Genomic DNA, 20,880 nt, shown 5'->3' on the forward strand with positions numbered 1-20,880 from the left:
TTTTGAAAATGGTGTTATTTTAAAAAAAAATTTACCTTCGGTCCTTTCTTTAATTTCTCTTTAAAAAAACAAATCAAACGCAGGAAGTAAAGAAGCATTTTACAACCACCAAAATAGCTAAACAAACAACTGAGCATCATGTATAAAAACCAGAAACGACATCGTTTTGGAGGGTTTTACTTTTGAAACAAAAAGAAGAAAGCCCATCAAATTAGCAACCGGACCTGATCCATTCTCTGTGATGTCTAATTATCCAAATCCACCAAAAGAGAGAAAAAACCCAAAACGTTTTTCTTTTTGGGTAATTATCAAAACTTCAATTCTAATTTTTCAAATTTTTAAAACCCTAAAAACCCATCATTTCCTGTAAGGAAAAGAAAAAAAAATATGGCAACACTTCAGCTCACAAACCCAAACGAGCTGATGATCTCATCCCCTTCAATTCCAACCCCATTTCAACACAAGTCATTGCCTTTTAGAAAATGCTTTTCTCACTGGAAAAGCAGCAATTCTTCGCAGAAACGACACCGTTTTGGGGTTGTCAGTTGCTCTTTTACCCCAATGGAATCGGCCAAAATTAAGGTGGTTGGTGTCGGTGGAGGTGGCAACAATGCCGTTAATCGCATGATTGGTAGCGGTTTACATGTGGGTTTTCGTTAACTTTTTCTGGGTTTTCGCTTATACTTTGAAATTCCAATTCTCTCTCTCACATTTTGTTACTGACTGTTTGTGTTTCAATGTTTAGCTTGATACCCATTTGTGGTTGTGCTTCATCTATGTCCATTTTTAGTTTTATGTTTTATGGTAATACAAAGTTAAGTGCATTGATCATTTTTCTCTTAGGATTAGTTAGTAGTTACTACATTGTTAGGCATCACCATTTTTATGTTGTATGTTAATGATGCTTGTAATCTGCGTGAAGATTCAATTTTCAAGGTTTCGTTGGATGTTTCTTGTGAAATTGTGTTTGTTTCATGTAGCTGTTGTGTTACTGGCTAACTCAATTTCAAAGCACCTTGATTTGGTTAAAAGCTTCACCTTTTTTATTTTCCAAATTATGTGTGTAACTTCTAGTTGCTTTTTAGATTTTAGCTTTTACTGTCTTTTGTTTTTGGAAGTTTGAAGTATACATGGGTTAGTGTCAAGTTGCATATGTAAGAGGTTATTGGTCTTGATGTTTTACAATTTTTGATATTTCAGGGTGTTGATTTCTATGCTATAAACACAGATGCGCAAGCATTGTTACAGTCTGCTGCTGAGAACCCACTTCAAATTGGAGAGCTTTTGACTCGTGGATTAGGTCTGGCATTCTCACTATGATCTGTTTACTTCACTCTTTTGAAGCTTTAGGTGTTAACCAAACAATCAATGCTGGCAGTCAGGTGGTTTCAGTCCACTCATAGTCATGTTTGAACTTTGTTTAATTGCCAGCTTGCTATTATCTCCATTGTAGTGGTGGTGGTGGTGGTATCATGTCTATCGATTTACTTACTTGATAGAGATGCAGGTACGGGTGGGAATCCACTTTTGGGAGAAGAAGCTGCTGAAGAATCTAAAGAAGCAATTGCAAACGCACTAAAGGGGTCAGATCTTGTGTTTATAACTGCTGGTATGGGTGGAGGAACAGGGTCTGGCGCTGCCCCAATTGTTGCCCAGATATCCAAAGAAGCAGGTTATTTGACTGTTGGTGTCGTAACCTATCCTTTCAGCTTTGAAGGACGTAAGAGATCCTTGCAGGCAGGTGTCCTTTTGATGTTTAATTGAAATCATGGAAAACTTATTTGTCATTCAGTATATGCTAAATCCAAAACTCCTAACCAAACGTTTATAAGCTCTTTAGTTGATGCATCTTTCACCTTTTTTTTCTTTGATAAGTAAGATAAGATTTATTAAAAAAAGGCTACTTCATGAAAAAAGATCACAAAGCAGCCAAGATGCATCATTCACATTACTTGAGTTGAAATGGATGTCCTATGTTTTGTTTCCTTTTTGAGACTATTATCTCTAGGAAAATCTCCCTTGCATTTATTCTCCCATATTCTGTTTTTGGAACTAGAAATGTATTTATGACATTATGCATTTTTCTGTTTGTTTTGAATTGAGGGAATTCATATTCAAAGGATGAATGATGTTTAATGTACCCAACTCTTTGAGCTGTACTACTGCAGTTCTTTCATTTGTAAATCATAATCCTGAAGCACTGCTGAAAGGTACACGCACTTGATGGATCATGAACCCACAACCTCACCCTCCACTTAGCACTTATAAGGGGAGGAGGTGCAGTTGAGCTAGAGCTCATTGGCTACATTAAAAAATGTTTATTGAAAGTGCTTAAGGTAGATCGTGTTTCAGTAGGCTTAAGGTTAGGGAAATATGTGGATTTAGGATTTAGAACTTCAAAAACAAGGTGAGGATTAAAGAATGAGTGAATGACTTAAGGTTTTGGTAGGGATGAAAAAAAAGATTTGATTTGGGTTATAAAGAGGTGAAGAAAAAAATGAGATCAAATTTGTCCACAAGTTATGAATAGTAAAATGAACTATACACATAAACTATAATTTGGATGGTGATAGAATACCTAAGGAGAAGAGAAATGGAGAAATGAAACACTAAGGCACGCAATCATCAACAAGTTTTCTAGTAATCAACTTTCTTCTAATTTAATACAGTGACCCTTATACAGACTCTAGATCTTAGATTTCAATAATAGGAGTAAAACTCCTTTGTTCAGTAAAGAAACTCCTAATTGAATTGACCAAAGCCCTCACTTAAAGCACATAAGATATTTCTATTTATAGAATAAAATCTAAGGCCCACGACTATGACCCACAACCAAAATCATAGAATTATTGAAATGCCCTTGACTTTAGAAAAAATCAAACAAAACATAAAATATAATATTAATAACCTAATTAGCTTTTTTTATTGGTAGGATACACACACATTGGGTCTTGAACATATGACCTCTCCCTCCATCCATTAATAAGTGTCATGTTAGCTAGAGTTCATTGGCAATGACCTAAACAAATAATACAGATACTTATGCTTGGGTTTTGCCCTAAGTTTAGACTTACATATTTTTCTTCCCTAGCCAGGCAATGGTTGTGCCATCAGTGCTTTCAATAAATTTTGGCTTCTTCCATCAATTTGACCAGTTATGGTATTATGGGATATCTTAAAGCTGTTCATATTCTCTAAAAATAACCCTGTTGTACTGTTTTTCATAGTCAATGGGTAGTATGGATCAGCTGGTTTGCTTATCTTTAATATTTGTATACTAACAGTTGAGTGTCAAGACTCAAGACTAGACACAGAAAACTAAGCCAATAATTTATGATATAGCCGGAGCATCTATATACACACCAATTTTTAATACTTTTAAAGTTCCAAAAGTTATGTTGCATTTACTTGTCTTCAGGCTTTGGAGGCTATTGAAAAGTTGCAAAAGAATGTTGATACTCTTATAGTCATTCCCAACGACCGTCTGCTGGATATTGCTGATGAACAGACACCCCTTCAGGATGCTTTTCTTCTTGCTGATGATGTTCTACGTCAAGGAGTGCAAGGAATTTCAGACATAATCACAGTGAGTGTTTTGTGAAACACTGAACTGCATTTCACATTTTGATCACTGGCCCACTAATTTAAGAAGTTTAAGTTAGTCCATGACTACCCCAACTCAGCATAATATGCTTACATTGTTGCTTATATGGTAATTAGAGAATTATACACAGCATTTGTGATTATTAAAAATCAAATACACAATGCCCTAACTATTCCATGTTATCTTAAATTAGCATATTTGATTTTTCCCTTCCCAAAAACTATCATTCTGCTTATCCTAAATAATTTGAAGATTGATTTGTTCTTTTGTAGATACCTGGACTGGTAAATGTGGATTTTGCAGATGTAAAGGCAGTCATGAAAGACTCTGGAACTGCAATGCTTGGAGTGGGAGTTTCCTCTAGCAAAAACCGTGCAGAAGAAGCAGCTGAACAAGCTACTTTAGCTCCCCTAATTGGATCCTCAATTCAATCGGCTACAGGAGTAGTGTACAATATTACAGGAGGAAAGGACATAACCCTACAGGAAGTGAATAGAGTGTCTCAGGTACTGAAGAAATATAAGCTATTGATATCCATTATTCTATATAATCTAATGAAAGAAGGCATACTTCAAAATTCATTTTCCTTTTAAATGTGATGAAATAAAATTCAATTTATTGTAAGTGAATGTTCTCATAAGGAAACATTTCTGAACACCACCACCCCCCCCCCCCCCCCAAAAAAAAAAACAAAAATCAGCTAGTTGATTTTGCAATTTCCTTTCTTTTTCTTTTTTTTTTTTCTTTTTTCTTTTCATTGTGAAATTGAAAAGAAATGTTCCTTATGCCTCTTGAAAGAAATTCGTATGTAAGTTCATTTTTGTGTTGCTTTGTATTTCAAAAAAAAAAAAAAATTACAAAATCTGGATCATCCTCTTGTTGCTCCCTTTTGAGCCAATTGAGGGAACTTCAGCTCTCAGGTAACTGATAAACTTTGCATAATTTAAAGGTCTGGAAAACATGAAAAGGATGCTGCTTCAATTGTTCTCATGATTCCATGTGTTCTAAATTGTCCTTAGTTTGCAGTGGTGATTGTTAATTATTATCTTAAATGTATTAGGATCTGGCAGCAGTTTCTTAGAAAAGGGTTGGGGATTGTAATCATGTGCAGTAGTGCTGAGATTTTCTGTTTCTTTGTTTTCCACATGCAGTATACTAATGTCTGCATATTTAAAATGACCTTTTTCAGGTTGTGACAAGTTTGGCTGATCCTTCTGCTAACATCATATTTGGGGCTGTCGTGGATGACCGCTACAATGGAGAGATTCATGTTACTATCATTGCTACAGGCTTCTCACAGTCATTTCAGAAGAAACTATTAACAGACCCCAAGGCAGCAAAGCTGATTGACAAAGTTCCAGTGGACCAAGAAAGCCAGGGAATGCCCTTCCCCCTCAAGTCCCCAACATCACCTTCAACTGTTCCATCCAGACCGTCTCACCGAAAGCTCTTCTTTTAATTCCTTTTTTTTTTTTTTTCCTTCTTCCCATTTAACTCCTTTTGCCATTTGGCTCTGTAATGATCTTGAAGTTGATATATGAGAACTGCATTTTGTTCTAGGGTTTACTCTGTTTTGTAGGTAATTATTGAGTATCTTCATTCTTTATTATCTATCTTATCTATAATTGTTGACATAAACACTAATTTAGCTTCTGCATAGTTTTAATTAATAATTATTTTTTTCTTCTAATTTTTTAAACCAAGGGAGTGGATACTATTACTAATGCTTACTATTTAGACTACCACTAATACTACATCCATTATTTTCAAACTTATATGTAACATATGCGTATAATCCTCCTTTTCATTTTCTAGCCCAGAACTAATACATTCTATCTTATCGCTACTATATGATGTCATTTTAAACTACCGTTGGAACTTGAGACCGCCTATATGCTTCATGGGGCCAAAAATCAAGTTCCCTAATGCCAAAGACTCACTAAATACGACTTAAAACTGGCTAATGGGAGATACACAGCTAGAAATGAAACGACACGCAATAATAAATTAATAGTATTCATGAATATAAAAGATTTAGTCAAGCATGGAAGATTTATATAGAAAAATTTACTTAAAATATGATATAAACTTACAAGCTCTTTAAGATAATAGATACATAGGATTGCTTCACACCTATTTACAAACTCTCAAAAGAAATAGATTTTTATTATTTAGATCGGTTGTAGGCTTTGATACAAATAATACAAACTTAAAGAAGATTATCTGAAAGTAAAACTATATAGAAGAAGAAAGTTATATTTTCATTTGTTGTTCTCTTACAAAGAAATTACACTCCTTTTATAGGAGAAATGGAACGAATGAGAACAAATAATAATAATAATAATAATTCATGTATATAATATTAATATCTTAAAGCTGAAGCTTGATATTTATTGTTGCTATGATCTTTTTTTTTTTTTTTTTTGAGAAAAATTGTTGCTATGATCTTACTGTGCTACATTAGTGTAGCATTTCAGTCCCATTCAGTCTATTTCGGTCTTATTCAATCCAGTTCGACCTCATTCAGTCTATTTTGGTCCACTCAGTCCATTTCTGTCCATATTGGTCTATTTCGGTCTATTCAGTTTATTTTGGTCTTATTTGATCCACTTAGTCCATTTTGGTCATTCAGACCACTTTAATGATACTCTGAGAGAAGAGCTACTTCATTGACAATTATGTCACATACCCAGCATATACTGTTTGTTAGCTCTTGATAAAATTAAAATTTTCTTATGTCATTAAAGTCTTTTTTTTTTCCTAATATAAGTTATACATTTACTTATATTTACTTACCTTTTAGGTCATTCAAGATATATAGAGGCCGAATCATTTATAAGGAGCACTAGAAATAAATTCTAACCACACATTACATTATTTACAAAATACCTCACCTTATATAATAATTGAATGTAAAATGCGTTATGTTTCCTTTAAAAAAAAAATTACAAAATTCAAAACATTTTCAAATAACAAATATAGATAGTTTAATTTAAAAAATCTAATATATTGTATCAACTATGTTTTGTTAGAAAATAATTACATTATTTAAGGGTTTAAGACTAACACTTATGTCTTATCTACTATTTTTCATTTTTCACTAAACAAAAAAATAAAGTCAAATTTTTCTACGCATCACGTGAGTCTACAACTAATAAAGGATAATAAATAATACATGAATAGGTGTCCTAATAATGCACAGATATCTACAACTTTTTTAGGTACAATAATTCATGGGCATCTATACCATTTTACAAGGGAATCAATTCTTTGCTGTTGAATGACAAACTCCAATGTAGAATAACCACAAGAAAGAAAAGCACACTTTTTTTAAGGCATCAAAAAGACTACTAATAATTGCACACAAGAAACCCAACTGGGTTTAAAGAGCTAGTCCATGTAGAATACCTACAAGAAGGAAGAGTATAAGCTGTCCACATGATGTCTGAAAGAGTATCAATCAACAATGCATTAAGAATTTAAGAGGTCAGACACTGAAGCCAGCTGGGGCTAGGGTTTTTGTGATGCACTAACTATTGCCGTGATTGGCATACAATCTTGGCATTTCTCATGCCAGTGAGGTCAGAAAATGGCCATCACCTATTATTCAAGAGTAATAAACTGTCTACCAAAGTATAAAACAAGATGTATGGAAGTAGAACTCATTTCTAGGGAAGCCAAAGAAGACAACCTTCATCAACAGCTCAGCTTATGCAGTTGTTGCTGGTTCAATCAGATAAATATTCACACTTCACGGGAAAAACATGATTAAACTAGGTATAGAGAAATCATTGCAGGGGAAATTAGGAGATTAGTTGCATAAATGCTCCAACTCATGGGACAAATGTAAAGAATCGCTATTATATACAAATTTCAGTTTTTAAGTAGTTCTGATGGAATTGCATAAAACTTGACATTTTGGACTATATAAATCATCTACCAGCAGGTAGCTTACAATTACATATTTGCACAGTATCTATATACTTCTGTAAAGAAAGGAATTTAACAGATAATTTACACATTCTTGAGAATTAGCATTCCCATTGATGTTCAATTAAATCACAAGAAGAAAGATAATTCGGGTTTTGGGGTAAAGGCAAACACACTTTCACCAAAAAGTTCAAACAATGATGCCAACATTTGTCCTGCATCCATGTCCTCCTTCCAAGCCTGAGAGAGAACAGTAGACGTTTTTACCACTCTACCACCAACCTCCCTTCCAGGCACATTTTCAGTTGGTAACTGCCGGGACATTGATGATAAACCAACACCAGAACCACCTGCAGCAGTGGAATACCCACCCGTTGTCCCTTGCGTGTCAATTTGCATGGAGTTCATTGGTATTACACCTATTTTGCCATCTGTTGCTACTTTCTTAAGTGATGGTTGATGCATTAAGTTGTCTGTGCTTGCTTTGCGCTTTTCTAGATAGATAAGAAAGCAGATAAGATAAAGAGCAAAGATGATCAGGAACGATGAGGTAAGAGCATTATTGCAAAGCTCGTGCAATGGCTTTATGCACCCATTTCAAATAACCAAATACAAGATATATGACATTTAGGCTTTTTAAACACCCATTTTCAAATAACCAATCGCAACATATATCTACATGCACACACAGTTACCATGATCACCTCAGAAAAATTTCAAGATTCATTTGATTGGCCTTTAGATTGCTTCTTTATTGAACTGCCACCAATACATTCAAAGAGTTGATCTCAAGTTTACATTCTTGTAGGCTGTATCACATGCAATGCCATCTCACCCCCAAACCCCATCAATAACCACCCCCCCCCCCCCCCCCCCCCTCAAACACACACTCAAGTCTTCCAAAATCATGTTTAAAACAAACCATTTGACCTCCTGTTAAAACTTACAATAAAGGGCATTCATGCAGCATACACAAGTACGCATGAAATATGTATCTATTGCATATTCATTAATGTAAACCTAGATGAGACAGGTCATACTTGAAATTGTAGACACAACTTTTGCATTGGTCTTCCAGATGGCACGAGTTGGTGGAGAAAGCAAACCAGGGAACATCTTGACCCGATCATACATGCATTGGCCAGCTGCACACTATATTGTTGATGGCTTTGTTAGTTCCACAGCACATCCAAGTCAAATAGAAAATCCATATCCAAAAAAGATATAAATAACAAATGTCATATTGGACAGAAGCCCAGGGGAAATTTTTAACTATGGATAATCTGATCAAAAGACACATTAATCTGGTGTACTGATGTTACAAAAGTGTAGTGGTGAGACATGATCACCCATTAATTCATTGTTCAATTGCTAGAGGGTTATGGTCCTTTGTTATGCAAATTTTGGGGTTCAATGGATAGTACCTCTGAAAGTGGTTGTGTACTTTATTTGGAGGAATCTTTTCGGAAGGCAGCTTGTCATTGATTTATGTGGACATTTTGGAGGGGGAGGAATAGTTGCACATTTTGTTAATTTCGGGGTTCGGTGGATAATACATGAGAAAGTGTGTGTTATTCATTTGAAAAGGTCTTTTTGGAAAGCAGCTTCTCTTTACCTTCTATGGACAATTTTGAGACGGAGAGAAAGAGAGGGTGCGGTATAAGTGCATGTTTAATGGCATAGAGTTGTCCAACCTAAATCTTTTCTTTTGCAGTCTTTGTATGAGTGGTCTACTGGTAATGGCAGAGTTATATTGCTTCTTTTGTATACTTTGTTAATTATTTGTATTTTAGCTTGAAATTATTTAGAGGGTACCCGTAATTATTTAGAGGGTATCTACATATACCGCTTGCAAGTATAGATGTCCTCACTAATAGAGATAGAAATCAGGGCTTTTTTTAGCATACAATATATCAGCAGGTAAATCTTTTGCTACTTAAAAATATGAAATATGAATCACCAGCAAGGCCCCATAAACACGCCAAGCTTCATGCCTCTTCATCTCATTCTTTTGCTTCTCAAGTATCATTTCCGGCGCCAGAAGTTGCAAATATGGCTCAAGATTTGGTAATATAAGCAGCTGAACCTGCTCAGAGTTTAGAAGCATAAAAATTGCTCAAACAAACGTAAAAGAGGATCTTACAAAGGAAAGCACAAGAAACTAAGAAACGGGCAATAACGATAGCAACAACTACAACTAAACACATAACATGCATGGTGTGGTTCAACATAAAAAAGGAGCCATAGGAAAAAGTAAAATACCTCCCTAAATTTTTTTTTTTTTTTTTTTTTTGGTTGCGAAAAAGGGGTCTAGAGTTCAAGCACCTATCTATTCTCACAGATGTGTGTAGTCCCCCTATCCTTCACACACCAGGTAATTACAATGAGGAATCCCTTGATATAAAAAAATTATAGAATATTTCCAATCTAAAACGACAACTTCCTATAAATCATGTAGCATCCTCCCCTTGATATTAAAAAAAAAAAAAAAAAAAAAAAGCATAGAGATAAGAGATTACCACACTAGGTCCAAGGGCTGCTAGCCCTTGAATTGCACCATAATGTTGAGGCAATGCTTTGGTTGGGTCCAAGAAAGCATGAAGCAGAGTCCTTGTGACACGTGGCTGAAGATTGTGATAAACATGCCCAAATCTGCATAGTTGTACTACTGAGTATAATTATATATATTCTCTTGAAAGAGAAAAGAATATTAAAGAGGCTCAGCATTTTCTAGTCTCTTTATCTCCAAATATAACTTACATGTAAAGCAAACTAAATCTGAACAAAGATAAAAATGAGTAGGCATTTTAATTTAGAACATGCATGCATAATACTTGGTTCAAGGGCAGAGGAGGCTTGGTTAGCTTAAAGATAGATCGACTCAAGGACACCAGCTTATATTCTACACTTTACAGGAGTAAATATATCATATTATGCATGAAATTACAGTGCCATAATCATCAAATATGTCCATTTTTGGACTGCACACAAGCACAAGAATAAGGCAGCATAGAAATGATTTTTATGTGGAGGATAAAAAGCAAATCTTTAACTATCGTGCTGAGTAACTTCCAAATAACTGAAATGCAGAAAATGGCAGAAGTTTAATGTACACAAGGATTATACCCATTAGATACATAGATTAATCACAAATCATATGTAAACTAAAGAAGATATTTCAATAATGTAATAAAAAAAATATAGCAAAAATGAACAAAATTCTCTTCATGTTACATGAAGAATGCCCATTGTATAAGACCAAGTTTTTATTTTTAAACCAAAGACTACAATAGAGATTATAAAATAAATTATGAAATTTCTTTTAAATTCCTTGAAACTTTTAATAAATAAGTTATAATCAGAATAGTATTTTAATCTCATTAATATTTGGTAAAAGAGTTTCACTTAACGTAATCCATGTCAATAATTATATGTACTTATATTTATCCAAAAAAAATATTATTATACGTACTTAGAATGAGTCATATGGTGAAACTTTCATACAAAACATGGAGCACACATAATGCAAGCACAACGAATACAATCTAACCCTTATTATTAAAACAAAAAATTATGGTATATTATTAACATAATGGAACTTGTTTTAAATTTTTAGAAACTCTTGGTAGTAGAATTTTAATTGCAAGTGCATTTTTTGAACTTTTTGAAACATCAGAAATAGAAATAGAGTTTATTATGTTAATTATTTTAATATACTTCTAGCATGTGTCACATGACATAAATGAAAAAGGCGGGAAAAAAAAAAGAGAGGCCATACACTTAATGCAACCACAACATGTAGGACACAACTTTTATCATAGTGTGTGTGTGTGTAAGAATAAATTGAAAGCGGACTACTTCATGCAAAGAAGGCACAAAGAAAATCATATGATTTGCACAAGAGCTTATATAATATTAATTTTTAATGAATGTTTTGGTGACAAACTGACAATTAACTAAATGGTAGATTATTATATAATTTTACAATTCTCATATGGTGTTCTAGAGGATTTTTTTTTTTTTTTTTTTTTTTTGGTGTGTTTTTTGTGTTTTCATAGGTTTTAATCAAAACTTATGTGAATTTTTCAGACTTAAATTAATAGTGTCTCATTAAGTCAGTGAATGAAAACGATCTACATAATTTACCAAAGTCTTACATAAAAAGTAGCCACAGGAAAATGAACCACTCAGCACAACCACAACTTCTAGGATCCAACTTTTATTATAAAGTATATGATTTGCATAATTGTGATCACTAAAGCTGTAATGCTAATATTCTCCATCAAGTAAATCTCCCATAGATTTTGTATAATTAATATACAACAGCAAAAATTTATCACCTTTTGCATATTAAAGCAACAATGTTTGCTGTGAAGTTCCTAAGTTTCCAATGATTGTCAGAAGATCTATTCCCTAATCTTTTTGCAACAAGGCATGTAATAACGGAGGGCATCAATTGGTGTAGCTGCATAAGATTAACACATCATTAGATAGACAGCAAATCAACCCATGATATAACATATATCAAATAAGGTACTCAAAAATCAGCAGATTTAATTTCTCACTAATGCCAAGCCCAAGGTTTATAATCTAACAGGCCCCAAAAATGTGATAACTCATTAAACATCAACCATAAAGAAGTTCTGTGCCATCCTATTTATAGCATCCTGTTGTGCATTCAAGATCAAGGGTCAAAATGTTCAGGAAAATCAACAATAGACAGATATCATCATCCAACTAGATCATTTCTGGGGTTTCTATCTCTTTGTTAAATGCTTCAAGTGGTAATCCCAAAGATTTAAATCGTTGTTTAAGATGAGGCACAAATGACTATTGAATCCTTCTGATGGTCATGTTGAGGACTTGTAATTCAGCATCAAACTTGTCATGGCTATCATGGCTATACATGTACATAAATTAATAGTTGGCCAAAATGGAAATGACTAAATACTTACATAAGGGTCTATGTGAATGTGTGGATTCCGAAGAAGGCTTCGAACAACACGCATCAAAGCAAAAAGGAGAGGAAAATCATTCAAATTGTGTGCAACCTGAGACAAATTGGGGAAAATATCAGTTCAAAATGAGAAACAAAAAAGTGATCTCAACCGAAAGCGTGTTGAGGATAGACAATAAGAAAGATATAGGCTTATAGCCTCAAGATCACCTCATCAGCAATGAAGTATATGAAGTAAGGAACTAAGGGATGCAAGCCTGAGTCTGTGGCCAAGCTCACTAATGCTTCTTTGAAGACGACAGAGCCAGACTTATTCACAGTCAGTTCTGTGATATGTTTAAAGTATAACTGCAGAGGCAATATCAAAAAAATTTGGAGATAAGACTGTTCCTTGAATGGAAATACAAAAAAGAAATGCATAGAGTAAGAGATATGGAATATACCCGCAGTTCCCCTGACAGAACATGCTTAACTGGTAATTTAAGGTCAATAAGAACTTCTGTGTACTCAGATTTTTTTCCATCAGAGGGTACTGCAAGTGCTACAAACAAAGCATATTACCAATCTAAAGCACCAAATATGGGGAAATTAAAATTTCAAACAAAAATAGACTAGTTAAACCAGACATAAAGATTAGAGATTATAATGAATTTAGGAATTACTACATTTTCCCACTCTACCTCCCATTCAAAATGTTAAAATTCCCACATGTTGGGCCTCACTTATAATGTATTAAAAAAAAGGGAATTACAACATTTTGAAATGGATCAAAATATGCAAGTAATCAAACAGAAACATTCTCAGCAGCAAATCCTTTCCAATCAGAAGTTACAAAATAAAAAAAGTAGAGCATGTATTAGAAGGGCAAGTCTCCAATTAGATGAGAGATCCCTCATTTCTTCAATTATATTGCACCTAAGTTTAGCAAGAAGGCAATATACCTTCAACTGAAGCATTTTCTGGAATTGCAGGTTGAACTCCTTCAATTGCCAGCCAGTGAGTATTAACTGATGTATCAAGTGGTGCCTTTGCCAAAGGTGCATCAATAACCTATATAAATCAAGTAAAATATGAGAAAATAAAGGAGTAATTTAAATAATTTGGTTATAAAATCCTACTTACTATCATTTATAGTTTCTTACATCTTTAAATTCCACATCCTTGTCATCAATATAAAATAAATCCTTGTGTCCAGCAGCTCGTTTGAACCTCAGGGGATCTCCAGATGTGAAGCCATATATTGGCTGAAGCAGGTAGAAAGACACAGGTAAGCAAATGGAAACCTAAGAGAACCACAAATACACACAGCAAAGGAAACATCAGCCGAACAATATTACTCTAACTTACCTCCACGTTTCGTAACTTAAGCGCACTATCCACATCATCAGCTGTCAAACTAGTCCGCCTCGAGTGGCGCATGCATTTAATTGCCTCCTACATTTCAAAAAATACAGAACATTTCAGTTTCTTTAAAATGCACTTCAATTGCTCACTTTCCTTTTATCCTTGCGTCTACTAATCATATCTATGTGTTTGTGTGCATTAAATAAAACTGGAATTGTCATTAAAGAATATAAAAATTTTTAACACTTGGGTTTGTCCAGCTCCAATTAATTCCACCACCAGCAAGTGAAACTAAAGCTAGCTCTTGAATTTCCTAACCATCACCCTCTCCAATTAATACCACAATGCTACATTTACATTGCACATAGTACAAACTACAAAACTCTCACAAATGTACCAAACTGAGCAAAAATTCAAAACAACCAAATTCAAAATGCCATACCTGCATGATCTCGCGAACCCGGTACTCCACATCTGGGGCAAGAGCCAGGGCAACATCTGGGGACAAGTTGGTAATCCCAATGCTCTGTGCAATGACCTCAATTGCCTCCTTTGGCACATTGCTCATCTTTTCTTTTCTTTTCTTTTCTTTTCTTTTCTTTTCTTTTTTAACACTTCAATAACACACACTTCATTAATCTACTTACTCCATACCTATATACAAAAACTCTTTGAAGCTATTAGGTAATGTAAATTCAAAAAGCAACTAAATTTGCATCTGGGTATTCCAATTTCTATCAAAAATTTCATATAAACCAACAAAACCCACCCAAAAAATAAAAATAAAAAACCCATCTTGGCATATATCCATAGCTATATCTATCTACATACATACATACATATATGAGAGATTAATAAAAAAGAGAACAATTTTGAAAAGAACAGTACCTGAAGACTGGATGTGAATATTTTTAAATTTAGGGCTAACTGTAAAAACTGTAAGACGAGTCTTGGTGAAACGGAAAAGACATCTCTGCCATCAGACGAGGTTTACTGGGCTTTTTATGGGCTTTGGAAGTTCAATTTGGACTCGGCTCATATAAATGATTCCGGCCCAAGGAAGCAGTGTTGGGCTGGAGTTTCTTTCTTCTCTTCTCTCTCTCTCTGTTTTGAGTTGTTCTGCACATAAGTGGAACCCACATATCTAATGAAACCCAAAAAAAAAGAACCCACGTATCTATGACAAGCCTAAAGAGTAGGGACTAGGGACAATCTCTTTTTCTTTTCTTTTTTTTTTTTTTTTTTTCTTTTTTAAAATGGTTAAAAATTTCTGCTCTATTTTTTTTTTTTTTATTGAAAAAACAGAGGATTTATTTATTAAATAAGGAGCAATGTTACAAGTATTGTCCATTGGGTAATAGCAAAGAGTGTCTAGTTGCAAAATATCACTCACATATTTTACATAAATAAAATTTGAATATCCATTATATTCTCTAACACTGCATTAGTGCTCACATCCCCTCTTTGCTAGTTCATCTACCACACTAGTTGCTCTATGAAAGATGTGACGTGAAAGGACAGTCCATTCTTGGCCGAGCAGTATCCTACAATCCAAAATCAAAATAGAAATGTCTGGTACCAAAACACCATATGTTGTTAACTAATTGAAGAGAAATTGAGAATCAATTTCTAGGTTTATATGCTTATATCTTAATTCCCAAGCCATTTTTAAACCTTATCTAACTACTCATATTTCTGTAATATTATTTGAGGCAATAACAATGTGAATTAAGAAACCTTTTATCCATCGTCCCTAGCTGTCTCTTAATACACCGCCACCGCCTACTTTACTAGGGTTATTTTTAGAACTACCATTTGTATTTAAAGTAACAAAGTGGGGTTGTGGAGGATGCCAAGATATGATTTTAGTGACTTTTGTACCTTTTGTTTTTCTATTATATGCAAGATGATAAAATTCTGCACCTAGATGTAAAGTTTTGTGCTTAAGTTGGTTTAGTGTTTCAGATTAAGGATTGAATATCCTATTATTCCTAGAAAGCCGAAGTTGCCAAATTCCATAACCAAATAAAATATTTCAAGGTGTCATTTGAAAAGAGTTGGGAGATGTATTAGTCAAATTCTGGGAGATATATTAGTCAAATTTTTGTGTAATCATTTTACCAGCGATTTATGGCAAAAAAAAAAAGATATTTCTCGTTGTCATGGAAGAACAATCCAAAATTCCTTTGCTCAAGGGTAGTCTCGAATGACATGTAAAGTACTTTCAAGATTTAGACATCAAAGACACTCAATGCTAATACCATGTTGGTGGTGAGCAATAAAGGAACGAGTCAATAATCTATTATGGGTGCATTTCCATATAAGAATTTGAATATTTTGTGGACATGGGGTTTTCCATATCCAATTCCATCTACTTTTATCAAATTGAATCCCTTCATGTGTGTATATGAATTTGGATGCTTCTTTCATAGTGCACTAACCATTACTATTTGACCAAATTAGTTTGTCTAGTTGGATATGGTATTGTGCCAAAGGAATACCTTTAATAAGTTCATTGATTTCATCAAGTAGTGGAAGGGTTAAAGATTCTAGATTCCATGCACCTACTTGATGCATGAATTCAACATTAATTTCATCTTCTGCATGGGATGATGGGCCCTCAATACGATACTTAAGAGGTCCTCATGGTATCCAATTATGATTCCATACATTTATAAGGCATCCATCTCCTACTGACCATCTCATACCCTTAAATAGCCATTTACCACCTATTTGAAAGCTTTCCAAATATGAGATGAATTTCTAGAGGAGTGTGTATCTATTAGGATGTTATTAGGAAAATACTTGGTTTTAAGGAGTTTGGCCCATAGAGAGTCTGGATTTGTCCATAAACGCCAGGCTTGGTTCATAAGACTCTACCACCAAACCCGAACCAAACTCCTTCCCTCCCCTTCAACCCCTACCCGTAGATGCCATTAAACCAATTGGGTAAAGTTTGAGAATTGCCTTTAAAATTATTTGTTTTTTTAGCAATATTTATTTGTTATAAACACACACGCACGAAAGGTCTCTAATTTTAATGGTGCATGAAAAGTAACAAATAATTGATTATTGAAAGTTGAGAAACACCTTAAAATTTATTTGTTTAATTTTTAAAGTTAAATGTTTATGTAAAGGGTCTCTACTTTTAGTGGTTGATTAATATTGTAAGTATACTTTCTCAAAAAAAAATAATAATAATAATAATTGTAAGGACACGATTCGTAACGAACCGTAACAGTGTTGGGTTCGCACGTAAAAAGGCCCAAACAATATCATTTGTAGAGCGTGGGTTTGAAAGGCTAGGCCTCAGTCACCAGACGGTGGGTTTTTCGTGGTGTTCATACATGGTTAAGTCATTTTCGCCTTAGGAGTCTTTCTCCTGGAGGCGGGCTGGGAGGCTCTGGTTTTTGGCCCTTTTTCCCAGCCCCCTCTCTAGATTGCTTACTTTTCCTTTTATACTAGCCTGTGTTCTTTATCCTTCGTCCACGTGTAGGATCGGCATTCCAAGACTGATACTTGTCCCATCAGCCCATACCCAGAGTGATTAGGGGTGGTTGTAAAAGCTGGAGAGTATGGCTCTGTCAGGTGCAGAGTATTGAATGGCAGTAAGGGCAGCTTTCCCTGGTCGATATACTTTCTAGCGACCCTTTTCTATTGACACAGATATTTTAGATTTTTTCCCAAACTGTTTCTATATCATTTTTGCCCTTCCTTCCTGTGAGATCTCGGACATGCCGAGGACTGAATCGTCCTCGGCCGCATCCCAAGGCTATTTTATACTTGTATTACAGAACCTGGGCCATAACTTTCCTCGGCCTGGGCCTTTGGGCCCCAACGAGTAAATGGGCCCGGCCCTCGAATTATTGGGCCCCACAATAGCCCCTCAAAACCCTGCTGTCCGACCTCTTGGTTGGAAATGAGGGTTTTGATAATGCTAAGCCTTTATTAGGGCTCGTTTAATTCTGTCCTTCATTAATGTTAATGTCTCTTCATCTACCCAGGAAACATTCCGGGCTACGAGACATTCCTCTGATTTCATTCATGACGTGTTATTACCGTTTGATTGTCCAAAACGCGCCTTTAATGATTTCCCTTTATGAGACCATTCAAATTCGACGGTATTTGACGGTGTGGGGAAGTGGAACGGGTATGTTCTAGTTTACAGATTTTCTTGGAAATCTGGACAGATTAAATACCTCTCGTTTTGCCCTTCATATAAGAAGAAAGGCATGAGGTTATTCCTTTCATATAGAGACCCTTTCAATCCTTCTGAAACCAGAAACCCTTAGCCACCTCCAAAGTTTTCTTCATCTGCTAGTTACATCTTAAAGTGTGATACATTCGAGATAGGAGTGAGTAATGAAGGAACCATACCCTTCTCAGAAGTACCATGTTCTTATGAAGCTAGAAATGGCTCGGTCAGGGTAGGGATGGCAGAGACTCAAGATCCTTCTTACCCTCCTTTCAGCCAAAATCCGAAGCAGGGGCTCGTCGCGTCAAACTTTTGGCGCGACTGAGCTGGGATCACCCATTATCAGTACCAGCCGCTCTCTTACGAGCATAGCTAACATGGCACCAGCGTGTTAGGAGTCAGGACTGACGCAAGGACAAAGTGTCCCTGCTTCTTCCTCTCTCCCTTCACTAGTGCCTCCTTTTGCCTCTCTTTCTTCTTCTTTCCACCGCCAGATCCATCCTGGCGCTTTTCCTTCTTCCTCTTCTTCTCCTCCTTCTTTCTCTTCATCTCCTCCTTCTTCTTCTGAAAAAGGTCCTCCTCTCAATATGGGCGCTACTGGGGCAGAGTTTGGAAGGACTTCGTAGACGAGTTTAAAAAGACATCTGACTGTTTATTTGTCATATTGTTGTTGTTTTTTTTTTATTATTATTATTTTTGTAATCCACCTTCTGTATAGGCTTGTTTAAGCCCTTCTTTGTACGTTGTAATACCTCTTTATATTAATAAAAGTCGTTATTGCTTTATTTCACATGCTCTATCTCTTTATTTTCGAAATGGTTACGCCGTGAATAGACATACTATCCTGTGAATTCTTTTCATTTTTACACTTTGACCGATGTCTAGGACCGAAATCCTAGTTGATAAAAAGATCTTACTCTGTGTTTATAGAAACTATCCGACTTAATAATACTGAATCGAACAAATGATACTTAGGGCTGAAACCCATATTAAGAAGAAAAAGAAAAGATATTATGATGAGCTTATTGGGGTGGTCTGGCACAATACCGCCGACCTTAGAGCACAATACTTAGGGCCGAAATCCCTTATCAAGGAAAAAGGCGCTATTATGAGCTTACGAGTGCTGTTCGACACAATAATACTGACTTGAACAAATGACACTTAGGGTCAAAACTCTTGCTAAGGGAAAGATATTATCATGAATTTAATAGAGTTATTTGGCACAATAATGCCGACCTGAGAAAACAACACTTACCCCAAAATAGCCGAGATGACAACTGAATGCTCGGTGCGGTGTAGGAGGTAATCATCCGAAGATATATAACCCAAAAATGAACAGCTCCTCCAAGTTGCTGAGTAATAGGGTGTTCCACCATCTTCCTAACAACCTTCATAGCTTCAACCTTTTTCTGGTATTTGAGCCGAGGATTGAGCAGCTTAGAACTTTTATTAAGTAGCCGACTTTTCCATAGGTTTGAGTCCGAGGACCATGCAATACCTTGGTTCCGTCCAAAACTCAGTTTTTCTTCCAAGTAGTTGGTTTCCCCATAGGTTTGAGTCCGAGGACCATGCAATACCTTGGTTCTGTCCAAAACTCAGTTTTTCTCATCTAAGAAGTTGGTTTCCCGATAGGTTTGAGTCCGAGGACCATGCAATACCTTGGTTCTGTCCAAAACTCAATTTTCTCATCTAAGTAGTTGGTTTCCCCATAGGTTTGAGTCCGAGGACCATGCAATACCTTGGTTCTGTCCAAAACTCAGTTTTTCTCATCTAAGTAGTTGGTTTCCCCATAGGTTTGAGTCCTAGGACCATGCAATACCTTGGTTCTGTCCAAAACTCAGTTTTCTCATCTAAGTAGTTGGTTTTCCCATAGGTTTGAGTCCGAGGGCCATGCAATACCTTGGTTCTGTCCAAAACTCAGTTTTCTCATCTAAGTAGTTGGTTTCCCCATAGGTTTGAGTCCTAGGACCATGCAATACCTTGGTTCTATCCAAAACTTAGTTTTCTCATCTAAGTAGTTGGTTTCCCCATAGGTTTGAGTTCGAGGACCATGCAATACCTTGGTTCTGTCCAAAACTCAGTTTTCTCATCTAAGTAGTTGGTTTCCCCATAGGTTTGAGTCCGAGGACCATGCAATACCTTGGTTCTGTCCAAAACTCAGTTTTCTCATCTAAGTAGTTGGTTTCCCTATAGGTTTGAGTCCTAGGACCATGCAATACCTTGGTTCTGTCCAAAACTCAGTTTTCTCATCTAAGTAGTTGGTTTCCCCATAAGTTTGAGTCCGAGGACCATGCAATACCTTGGTTCTGTCCAAAACTCAGTTTTCTCATCTAAGTAGTTGGTTTCCCCATAGGTTTGAGTCTGAGGACCATGCAATACCTTGGTTCTGTCCAAAACTCAGTTTTCTCATCTAAGTAGTTGGTTTCCCCATAGGTTTGAGTCCTAGGACCATGCAATACCTTGGTTCTGTCCAAAACTCAGTTTTCTCATCTAAGTAGTTGGTTTCCCCATAGGTTTGAGTTCGAGGACCATGCAATACCTTAATTCTGTCCAAAACTCAGTTTTTGGCATGGAGCCTTGGCTTTAGGGGGATTGGCTCCTCGGCCAAGCCCTTAGAATCATCCATGCGATTGACGCTACAAAGTGTAGCCCCTAGTCAAGAATCATAGCCCCTAGTGGAACTCTACGCTAGAACACTATAACCGGCTGTTAGAAATGACAAGGGGACTTTCTCGACCTACCGTCTATGCCAATACACAAGCCTTCCCCACAGACGGCACCAATTGTAAGGACACGATTCGTAACGAACCGTAACAGTGTTGGGTTCGCACTTAAAAAGGCCCAAACAAT

The 20,880-nt window shown here is 35.7% G+C and overlaps 3 protein-coding genes across 5 annotated transcripts in view; 2 read left to right on the forward strand and 1 right to left on the reverse strand.

Annotated features, from left to right (window-relative positions):
- Nucleotides 1-20,880, forward strand: part of LOC126694474 (serine/threonine-protein phosphatase PP-X isozyme 2) — an 85,419-nt gene that overhangs the window by 33,547 nt on the left and 30,992 nt on the right. The window lies entirely within an intron of this gene.
- On the forward strand, nt 259-5,170 carry LOC126694473 (cell division protein FtsZ homolog 1, chloroplastic). The gene is made up of 6 exons (XM_050390746.1): nt 259-645; nt 1,201-1,300; nt 1,508-1,737; nt 3,419-3,586; nt 3,877-4,110; nt 4,794-5,170. Exons 1-6 carry the CDS (start codon nt 388-390, stop codon nt 5,061-5,063), a joined length of 1,260 nt encoding a protein of 419 aa, XP_050246703.1. The 5' UTR covers nt 259-387; the 3' UTR covers nt 5,064-5,170.
- Nucleotides 7,396-14,880, reverse strand: LOC126694471 (transcription initiation factor TFIID subunit 6-like). Of its 3 annotated transcripts, none has more exons than XM_050390743.1 (13): nt 14,724-14,880; nt 14,278-14,489; nt 13,839-13,925; nt 13,634-13,735; nt 13,433-13,541; nt 12,935-13,032; nt 12,702-12,839; nt 12,490-12,585; nt 11,875-11,999; nt 10,054-10,186; nt 9,495-9,620; nt 8,575-8,686; nt 7,396-8,028 (listed from the first exon to the last, which is right to left on the reverse strand). In XM_050390743.1, exons 2-13 carry the CDS (start codon nt 14,401-14,403, stop codon nt 7,664-7,666), a joined length of 1,617 nt encoding a protein of 538 aa, XP_050246700.1. In that variant the 5' UTR covers nt 14,404-14,489; nt 14,724-14,880; the 3' UTR covers nt 7,396-7,663. The 3 variants fall into 3 exon arrangements, with proteins under 3 accessions (XP_050246700.1, XP_050246701.1, XP_050246702.1); XM_050390744.1 differs by having other exon boundaries at nt 14,278-14,449; nt 14,724-14,861; XM_050390745.1 differs by lacking the exon at nt 14,724-14,880 and having other exon boundaries at nt 12,935-13,023; nt 14,278-14,693.

Source organism: Quercus robur, chromosome 8, assembly GCF_932294415.1.
Source record: "Quercus robur chromosome 8, dhQueRobu3.1, whole genome shotgun sequence".
NCBI classification, from domain to species: Eukaryota; Viridiplantae; Streptophyta; class Magnoliopsida; order Fagales; family Fagaceae; genus Quercus; species Quercus robur.

Excerpts from the sequence above, each read along its gene's own strand:
- LOC126694473 (XM_050390746.1), top strand. The coding sequence starts at position 388 with ATGGCAACACTTCAGCTCACAAACCCAAACGAGCTGATGATCTCATCC. Across the intron at positions 3,587-3,876 it reads GAATTTCAGACATAATCACA|ATACCTGGACTGGTAAATGT; the intron begins GTGAGTGTTTTG and ends GTTCTTTTGTAG. Across the intron at positions 4,111-4,793 it reads AAGTGAATAGAGTGTCTCAG|GTTGTGACAAGTTTGGCTGA; the intron begins GTACTGAAGAAA and ends GACCTTTTTCAG.
- LOC126694471 (XM_050390743.1), bottom strand. The coding sequence starts at position 14,403 with ATGAGCAATGTGCCAAAGGAGGCAATTGAGGTCATTGCACAGAGCATT. Across the intron at positions 13,542-13,633 it reads AGGATGTGGAATTTAAAGAT|GTTATTGATGCACCTTTGGC; the intron begins GTAAGAAACTAT and ends TGATTTATATAG. Across the intron at positions 12,840-12,934 it reads TTCTGTCAGGGGAACTGCGG|TTATACTTTAAACATATCAC; the intron begins GTATATTCCATA and ends TTGCCTCTGCAG.